The sequence below is a fragment of the Pipra filicauda genome, unplaced genomic scaffold, assembly GCF_003945595.2.
Source record: "Pipra filicauda isolate LSUMZ 115617 unplaced genomic scaffold, ASM394559v2 scaffold176_size3548034_pilon, whole genome shotgun sequence".
Lineage (NCBI taxonomy): Eukaryota > Metazoa > Chordata > Aves > Passeriformes > Pipridae > Pipra > Pipra filicauda.
In genome coordinates this window covers 2762288-2772675 of record NW_024104283.1, presented here as the reverse complement: position 1 = coordinate 2772675, position 10388 = coordinate 2762288, and the positions used below count along the sequence as shown (strand labels likewise).

Here is a 10388-nt window from a genome sequence, read left to right as displayed (position 1 = left end):
AGATAATGTCCTGTGGAAAAAAATGGTTTTACCCTCCTTTAATTGAAAACGTCCAAGTGAAATACACTAGAGCCTAAATATATTGGATTACTGGATTGTCGCAGGACGATTTAAGCACATAATTGCTTACTTTAATTTAATTTTAATGCGGAAAACAAGCGCGGGCTGCAGGCTCTGCCCGATGGGACGAGCTGCGGCCCATCCTTCCCAGAGCAGCGGCCGAGGCGCTCGGTCCGTGCGGGAGGTCGAGCCGCTCGCCCTGCAGCGAAAGAGCACCGCAACGGCAGCGCGGGGGCTGCGGACGGCCCGGGGCCGCCGGGGAGGGGCGGCCCAGCTCCCCGCGCTCCGCAGGCGCTGCTCCCGCCGCCCCGAAGAGCGCAGGGCCGCCGCGGCTCCCGGCCCTCAAGGCTCCCGGCCCTCACGGCTCCCGGCCCTCACGGCTCCCGGCCCCGCTCCCTGCTCCCGCTGCCGGCCGGGCGCGCGGAGCGGCGGCCGTTGGGGCGGCGGTTGGTCCCGCCCGCCGGGCGGGGCCGGGTCCCGCCGGGGCCGGGCGGGCGCAGGGGGCGGGCGGGGGGACGGACGGGACGGGACGGGACGGGACGGTACCTCTTCCCCGGAGCGCCGGGACTGCGGCGCCGAGGCTCCCGGCTAGCAGCAGCCCGGCCATGGCTCTCAGCTCCGAGCGGCTCTTCGACTCGCTGGGACACTTCGGCAGGTACTCACATGGGCGGGCGGGCACGGGTGCGGTCACACTCCGACATCCCCGTGCGGGGACTGACGGGCACCCGCGCGGGCAGGGTTTGACAGCCACCGCACGGGGAAACACTGCCGTGCACCGCGCGTACTCACAGCATCGCACAGGCTGCGAGGGACTCGCACGCTGACACACACACACACACACAGGCTGTCACACACACAGAAACTGGCACAGGCACTACACACGCGGTTACACACACTGCGCCCCAGGGTACGAACAATACTGTACAGACAGGCGCAGCACTCTACACACCCCCGTGTACAGTGTTCCATACCCATGCAGTGATCCACCGGTATGCCCACTCACTCCGTGCACACACATCTCTGTATATGCCGCGGTCACATATGCACCCGCACAACACCCGTTCACACACAGGCTCACACACCTGTAGGCACCACGTGCATGCAGTCGCACACATTCACGTACGTGCACTCTTAGACATTTAATGTTCACACATTCCTTGCACACGTGTGTGTACTCACACACACACAGCCCCAGGCTGTGGAACAACCTGTGCACTTCAGAGGTGACAGAAGGGCACAAGCAGCACGCATGAGAGTTCTGCGTGGCATTCAGGTGGGCTGTTTCTGCCTAGGGGCACAGGGTTGTTGGGTGCAATACCTGATGTGTTTTTATTGGAGCTGGGTTTGTTGCATGTGATACATGGATATGGAGTATATGTATACATCCTTATCAGCAAAGGTTTATCCGTGTGGTACATGGTGTGATGCATTGTAGAGAGTTTCCTTTGATGTGCTTTGTGGCTATGATGTGTGTGTATACAGTTCTGGGTTTGTTAGATGGGGTACACAGATGTGGGGTGTGGGGGGTGTGTGTGTGTATGCTTCTGTAGATGTGGATGTAGGACAGATATATGAGACTCTGCTTATATAGCAGGTAATGGAGAAGAAATGTTTGGCAAGGAAATTAAGCTTTAGAGGATATGAATTGTAAGGCTAATGGGTGCACGCCCTCACAGTGAGTTCTCTCCTGCACTTCCGTGATGTGCTGATCATCATGGGTTTTGCAGGCACGTGCTCCTTGAAGCAGATGGCTGGAATAAGACCCATGTGTCACAATTTGGCTACGAGTTGAAGCTGTTGAATTGCAGTGTTGTGCTTTCTAGCTCAGTGACCAGTGAGCCAGCCTAACTGACAATGTTGATCTTCTCTCAGGGGCAGGCAGGAGCAGCATTTTGGACAAAGCCAGGAGGTACTGTTAATGGTAGAAGTGCAAACCTGAACTCTGCAGCAGGAGAGGCTCTTAATATCATGTGCAAGCAGTAGTGGTGGGTATCAATAGCCTCTTCAGATGGTTAGGATGGAAAGACTTTCTTTCTTGACTGGGACCTATGCTTAAGTTACATGTTTGACTAGGTTGTGACTTACAGGCATATCTATCTGAACAATATCTCAGTCATTGTCAGTTCTGGGTCAGCAACAAAAAATACCTTGTTCTGTGTGAATTAGGAGAGAAATTCTAGCAATCAATTAATTTTGCTGTTGCTGTTGCTCTTCTGTCTCGTGTGCTCTTTGTGGAAAGCAGGCATTTGTCACTGAATACCGAAGTAACACAAAAGTAGTTGTTTCTAATCACTGGAGTAGTTTTCCTACTTGAGAACATTCATAAATACTCTAGATAAAGTTTTTACAACCACTATTTGCAATTAAAGGGAGAACAATTCTACAACCATAACCTCACATCTAGGGACCAAATTATTTGATATGCAGTTCAATAGGGGTTGTTTTAGGTTTAGAAGCTTTGAGACGAACGGCAAGCTGCCAAAATTTGCATAGTCCTGTTAGACTCATGGCTGTTTGAGATTTCAAAGACCACATTAGTAGTATAGTACAATAGTAAGTATGACAGTAGCTTATGGTGGATAGACCCAATTAAAAATACTGTAAAAAAACTCTATTTAATGCTTTGATAGTGCTAGATAAATGATCATCCTTCATATGAAAAAGTAGTTCTTAACTGTAACCATGAAGTTAGTTCTGTTCAGTTTGCATCATCCGGACACTGACAGATAGGTAATCGTTCATTTCTTCAGTTCAAGCAATTCTCATGAGGCCCATATAACCTATGCACTATATATAGATTTTGTAGATTTGACAGTCAGATTCTGAACAATCCAAGCATGACTGTTAGTATTTTGAGACTGTTTTGATTTTCCTAAAATCTGACAGATGCAGTAGAGAATGAGCAGCTGTTCATACATATATAAATATGGAAATAGTATGTATGCATTTTATATATATGTATATATATATATATGTATATATATGTATGTATATATATATATGTATATATATGTATATACATATATATATATGTATATATATATATGTATATATATATATGTATATATATAATACTATATAGCAAATAAGTTATTAATATACACATAATATATAAACCTTTAACATTGATTAAGACTGTGAATTTTACAGAATTGACATTCCCAGGGATGCTGACAATATTTTGCTTTCCATTTGGACTCTCTTTCACAAGTCTTAGTGATGCCATAGTTCTTATTGGGGTCTTGAGACATGCATGAACAACCATAAAAATATTATGACTTCTGTAGCCTTTGCCAGTAGAGGAAGACTTTATACCTCTTTTGAATTTGGGCATGGGTAGCATCTGTGGCCTATAAATTCAAGATTGTTGTTTCAAACATTGATCTTGAGTCTGTGTGTGGAGCATGAGATTACTGCTCACTGTTGCAGAGGTGAATGACAAAAAACTAGTACTGTCTGCCTCAGATGGCCTCATCTCTAATGAGCTGCCAGGCCTTAAAACTCCCAATTTACCTGCAGTTAACTGCACCTTTCTCCCATGTAGCAGTTCTTGCCAGACTGTACCTCTGGGCTCTCCCCCTCAGTCCCCTGCCTTAGCCCCTTTCTGCTAACCCACTCCCACTGCAAAAACCCTCTCAGGGGCCCATCAGGTAAAACCAGGCACAGACACTGGCTGTCATTTGCAGGCCCCATGCTGGGAAAGGGGATACATGACTAATGGGCACAAGGTTGGTAACCCAGTGTGTGCATAGTAGGTAGGCGAGCCTTAGGACCTGGCTGGCTGGCTCACACTGCTAGCACATCTAATTCCCAACTAAACTAAAGGACTTCAAATAACTTCAGTGACTTTAGTCTACCAGAAGGATACCAATCTTGCTTATCTGGTTACTGATGAGAAACCGGCTATGTATTTTGTAACTCTGATCTACACCATGGCAGTGTGCTGAATGGAGACATGATCTAATCAGGAATAGCTGTCTAGAGAGAAATCTGGTAAGGTACCCTTTATGGTAAGTGTGGATGAGCGTAAGGATTTGGTTTCCTAGCTGGAACGTCTGGTAGCTATGAGATGCAGCTTACATGGTACATAGCTTTTCCCCTGTGATTAACAGTTTTCAAATCTTGGCTTATGCTTTAGCTAAAAGCAGGTGGTGAAAACTGTCGGGGAGAGAGGGGAAGATTGGGTGTCACTGACACTATTTCCAGGTTTTGTAATAAAGTATTTCCGGAGTTTTTGAAAAGATTGCCTTTTCCTTTGGAATATTCTGTCTTTTACCAAGTCGAGTAAGTTATCTAGATTTTCAAATGTTGGTTTTATAAACAATATGTTTTACTAGTAGTTAGATTATCTAATAAATTAAAAAATTATGCTCTTTACTGAAATGTTCATGTATTCAGGTTTTGACATCTTTACGTTGTTGTCTTCTACAGACGTGTTTCCTCATCAGTGGAGTTGCTACAATTTGGACTTTAGAAGCAGTCGAAACCAAGATTAGCAATGGCTGCTGTGAGGAGGAGGGACAAGACTGCCTGTTTGGATGTTTCAGCCAAACATGGAGTTTAGTAGAGATTAATACACTTATCAGCAGTTTCAACATTTTCTGTTAATTTCCCTTGAACTTTTCTAGTGTTTATAAAGAGAAAAGAGATTCTGCTTAGCTCAAAAACTGGCTTGACTTTTGTAGAGATTCTTTCAGTGGACTTCTACAATGCAGACACTGCTGATCAGTGCCATAGTAGCAATGTTTGAACAGCCAGTATTAAAGCCACTTCTCTTTGACCTCCTTTGTAGGGTTCTTGGTTCACTTCTAAAGCCCTACACTGAATGGTCTAATCTTTTCACACCTCAGAACCTTTCCAGGCTCCTATTTTCATGCTGCTGCCCTTATCCACTCTCTTGTTACAAAGCTCACAGCTTGTGTGATCAGATTACATCTTCTGCAAATTGTGCTGTGTACATGTTATTTCCAGAAATTCTTGGTTTGTATCAAATAACAAAGAGTCCCAAGTATCTCAAAGATCATGCTCACCACTTCTTTTCACAAAAGGAAAATAAGAACATTTTCAAGCAATGATTTTTCTAACTCAAGTATTTTACAGCTGTCTTGAAAGGTTCTTTCCCAACAAAAATACATTTTTTGTGTGGAGAAGTGTGCTTGCTAGACATGCAAAGAAACTGGTTTTCCTTTTCCAAGTTAGTACGGAGAAACAGGCAATTGCATTTGAACAGAAGATTAACCTTAACTTAGAAAATCAAAGCATTACAAGATTTTTCTGAAATATTAATACATTAAGTATTTAGTACATACTACACAAAATCAATATTTTTAAACAATATAATATGAATTTCTGTTTAAGCTTTGAGTAGTTTCCTGAAGATGAACAAAGTGCTGTGGTTTAGAGATTGTTTTCAAAGAAAATAGGTTTTCTTTCCCCCATATATTGGCTACTTTATACAGTGGAAAGGTTTATTGCAACATATCTGTCATTCAGTTTTCAAAATGTATCAGTGGACAGCTGTTTCTATTTACTAGAATGTGCCAGACAGAAGAATCTCAAATCTAAGTCCTCCTTTGGCTCTTAGTCAGGGGTGGTGGTTGACAGAAATGCTTGATAAGTGTTCTTCATCTCATAAGTATGCTATATAATAGCATCTGAGTCGATCTGTGCTCATCTCAAATGTTCATAGGATAAAATAAGTGGACATGGCTGCATTTCTTTTTTTCCCCCCTTTTTTGGGGTGCGTGTGTCCGGATATTTTGCAAATTATACTTAATCCTGTTGGTTGAATGGCTTGGAGAAGCGTGACAACCCATGTGTTTTCAGAGACCAAACTCTAGCAGCTTAAACAAAGGTTTTATTATCTATGCCTGACTAGGCGAAAGTGGAAATACTCTCAAGACTCAGAACCAAAGCTGGATACTGGCAAGTGTTCCGGGATAATGGTGACAATGCACTAACAGTGTGGTCTGCAAGAGGTACTAACAGTATTTGCTGGGATCCAGGTCATATTGGAGGCGGTGTAAAGCAAAATCTGCATAGACAAAAATGTACTGCCTCAGAATGTGCTGGCAGCCTCAGCCTGGAGGTGCCATGCCTGTTTTTGGATTGAAAACTAGAACTAGATAGAACTAGATTTAAAAGTAGATTAAAATAATAGAAAAATGACTAAATAAAAGCAGGATGAAATTACACTTGTACTATCCATTACTTCTCTAAGGCTAAAACTTGCAGTGCAAATAACACTGAAACTTAAAGCTAGTAAATCAATTATGATTTGCAAACCAGCTGCTGAGGTTCAGACTGCACCTCTGAAATGTTGCCAACCCCCCCAGGGTGGCTTCTAGATAAAGTTGTAGCATGGACATAGCTATGGCAGCATAAGGCAATTATCACACACATCAAGGAGCTGACGATCAGCTGTTTTATCCTGAAATATTATGGTGTGAATGAAAATTAAATACATAATGCACTGGACAGTGTGTTCCCTGTAATACAATGCCTGGGAATGGGATACCACTCCTATAAAAGCTCTGTCAATAATTTTCTCATAACAGTCATAATTTTCAGCAGTACTAAGATATCTCAAAATTGAAAGGAAATGTTTTATAAAAGGTCTTACATATAGAAAGTTTGACCAGTTTATTGCAGGAAGTAAAATCATACAAGTAGAAAACACCATTAAATTTAGATTTTTCTAAGACCCCAGAAGCCTTTAGCACATTCTGTGGAAATTTCTGTGCCATCATTTTGCGATACACAATATGAATGGAACTGAGTACACATACAGCTATGTATTTACTATATATACAGATATATGTTTAAGGTAGCTTGAGGCAGGAAACTGTAGCAGCTGAGCAAGAACATGAGAGTCTCAAGTTCTCAGAAATATGGAAAAATTAGCAAGCCAGAGCAGATAACTGCTGAGGTAGCTATATCTTGGCTGCAAGGGCAAGACTGGAAAAAGCGTGATGACAAACTGTAGAAGACGGAGATTTATAAGTACTAATAATGATGGCTGATCTGCCAAACTGTCCATATACTTGGAGAGAAATCTCATCTGTCTTTGAAAATTACTGAAATTGCCTAGAGAGCTAATGTATACTTTAATATCATACATTGGCAGCCAGACTGTAGTGACCACCTCACTCAGAGCAGATGTTCTTTGAAAATCACATGCAAAGAAAATATGGTTTCAGGAATTTAGAAGTACCATCCATTGGATCATAGACTGAACCCTTTCCTCAAGAAAATGTTTTTATCCAGAGGTGAAGTTAGGTTTCTTGTTCCTATTATTTGGAGGCATTAGTAGTAGGTAGCAGCATTAGAGGTGCAGCCACAGCAGTGGTGCTGAGGCAGGAACAAACCCTGGAGAATAGATGGAAGGGACAATAAGGCAACAAGAAGTAGAAAAGAAGTGTTGAAAAGGTGCCTCAAGGAAATGGGAATAATTTGCTGCTCTATAAAAAGCAATCATCATCATTCTTTGGATGGAGCTCAGCACCATTTAAATGGGTTTTATATGTGACAGTCTGAACTTTTTCAGCTATATTGTGACTTTTTTCTCCTCTAAATTGTGAAAGAGATTTGGAATTATCTAAGTTTCTATCTGTATAAGTCTATTCTAGCTGTGTGGGGAATCAGCTGTCCAAATCAAGGCACTAGTGAGCTCATCTCTCTATGTTTACAGGCCTGTAGTGTAAACTTCAGACATCTGTAATTATCACCTTGTCAAGAGGGACAATTGGACAGTTAAGGGCATGATCTATCTGTCTTACTTCACATAGTGCTTTAGGACAAGGTAAATCCTATATTTGTCTGTGGTTCCTCATTGAGTGAAAAAGGGATCTAGAGAAATACTGTAAATGTATATGGATTGCATACTGTATACAGGATGTTGCATCCAAGTGTACAGCATACATGCAGATTCTTTACTTTCAACCTGAATTAACTACTTAAGTCTTCACTAGGAGATTGGGATGTGGGAAATGCGTGTGACAGGACACTTTCTGTGTCATAGCATTAGCCAGTGTCTCAAGAAACTTGAAGCAGATACCAAGATCCTTGCATTTCTCTTTGTCACACATCAGAAAAACTGTCATGTATGCGACAGTACTGTCGTTACAATGCTTGCTACATTGACTCTCCATCAGCAATCCTTGCTATCAGGATCTCGGATACAGGTAATTCCAGTAAAGATTGATTTAGGTGAATTGTGGGGAACATTAAGATCAGAGAAATAAGAGATCAAGTCTATTCTGAAAATGTGGAGATCCCCAATTTTTGGAGAGTGAGGGAATAAACCCTGCAACTTTCTGAGGAGGAAAAAGGAAGATTTTTGCCATCACTTAGGAGTAGGCAAAAATAGATTTGTTTAGCCATTCAATTGTAGGCATAATGAAAATGAAAAAAAGAAAATATTGCTGATAGTATTCATTTAGCCCTTGTTCTATAAATAAATATTTCCATATCCATCAGCATGATGTAATACATCATTTGGTGGATATCTGTCTAGTGTAAGAGAGAAAGTCAATTACAAAATGTAAAAAATGAGCAATAATAGATAAGCAATATCCACAAGCATTCTCTTACACAAGGCCATTGGATATATGGTGATTATACTGATGATACCCCATTTCATTTAAACAATTTATATTCATGTCTCATATTCCAGAACAAACTGTTGTTTGATTTTTTTTTCTGCATCTTTAGAACTGGTGAAATACCATAAAGTTGTTACAGCTTGACCCTTCTGAGAGAGATAATTCATGTAAGTCCCAGGGTCAGAACAACTGGGACCTTATCTCATTTACACCTGTATTTTAGGCTCCTTGGAGAACTGTCATCCTTTGTAGATTAGTGTAGCCAACCTCAGTTCTGTCTCACCCATTGAGAATACAGGGGGCAATTAGTACTAAAGTAGATTTATGTAGAAGAATTCTGGTAGGTCTGAACAGAATCCAGCTTATTTATTCTTGTGGAGAATGGGACCTGTGTATTGTTTGCAAATATTTATGTAAAGTTAGAATATAGCATTATTCCAGATCATTCCCTTGTATGAGATACCATAAGAGAAGTGGCACTCAAGGAAAGAACATGACAGTACTGTGAAATTATGATCAGGTAAAAGCACATTATAGAGTATATTTAATAAGAAGACAAGGTACATTCTTAGCCTTGGCAACAGCAAAATCTGTAATTTGCATTTCTTTGTTTTTAATTTAAATCACTTCCAATTTTAATAGTTTAAAGAGGAAGGCAGTAGAATCACCTTCCTTGAATGACAGGAAAGGAAAAGGTTGCTTTCCATTGAGAAATCAAGAACAATATAAAATATTGTCTGTTGATCATGGAAGAGATAAATGACCAATAAAATTAATGAAACAACTTTTCTTTGAAAAGATCAATAATGCCATGAAGACTTTTACTTGGTTTTTTTTTGGAGAAGCTGTAGAAAAACTCTTTGTCTGATTAAAGTCAAAGGCAGTATATCAAATATCCAAGATCTATTAAATAAATTTTCTTCATTTCATACTATTTTATATACTCTACAATGTCTAAATCTCTCAGAGCAGAGAAGGCAAAAACATTTTTCTTGTCCTGTGAAGACATAGGCTAGCAAAACCAATATCCAGGACAGAAACTAGAAGGGGATATAAATAAACAAAAACTGGACAGAAGTTCATGACCAGGCTGCTATTAAAACAAAGCAAACTGAAACTTCTCCAGTGGCAATTAAACATTGAATAATGTCTCATTATGGGGCAGATTCCCATCATCATTTGGAGAGAAGAACTGAGGACTTCTAGCAAAGAGTGGATTACACATTTGCAGTGAAGAGGTACAGTTTGGAGGGAAGGTGAGCTATGAACTTGCAAAAGAAGCTGAAAGTCCTCTTGTGCTCAGTAACTTTCTTTTATGTGGGTTTAGAGATAACCTGCCTTGCCTGGGAGAGGATAGCCTGTCAGGGATACTAATGTGAGCTCTTGCAAGCATTGATGAGCTCTTGGTGGGTCATCGGTGTAGACTCCAGAAAAGAGAGGAACAAAGGAGATATTTTACTCTCTTCCATGTCCTAACTGGGCTTTAGCAACATCTGTAGAAGATACCAGCTACTCTGTTACACAGAGAGAGAAAAGCTGTTGGTGTGGAGGCTAATTTCTTTTTGAATGTAGAACACAGCTGCTAAATATGGATGTACTTAAATAATCCATACATAAGCAAACCCAAGTTTAATAGAAGACCATACTAGACTGTGCATTAAATTGAATCCATTTCTTCAAGTTGTAGAGCTACAGAATTGCAAGTTCTAGGATTCCGTACAGGTA

At 41.2% G+C, this 10388-nt stretch overlaps 1 protein-coding gene across 4 annotated transcripts in view; it reads left to right on the top strand.

The window, feature by feature from the left end:
• Positions 1 to 594: 594 nt before the first annotated feature.
• LOC114002094 (solute carrier family 22 member 16-like) overlaps positions 595 to 10388 on the top strand; it is a 52100-nt gene continuing 42306 nt past the window's right edge. For 3 of the 4 annotated variants that reach the window (XM_039379786.1, XM_027747858.2, XM_027747864.2), the window contains exon 1: positions 595 to 715. In XM_039379786.1, the coding sequence (XP_039235720.1) occupies positions 666 to 715 (50 nt within the window). In that variant the 5' untranslated portion in view covers positions 595 to 665. Of the gene's footprint in view, positions 716 to 1932; positions 2046 to 10388 lie in introns of all 4 variants that reach the window. The other variant, XM_027747860.2, reaches the window with a different exon arrangement.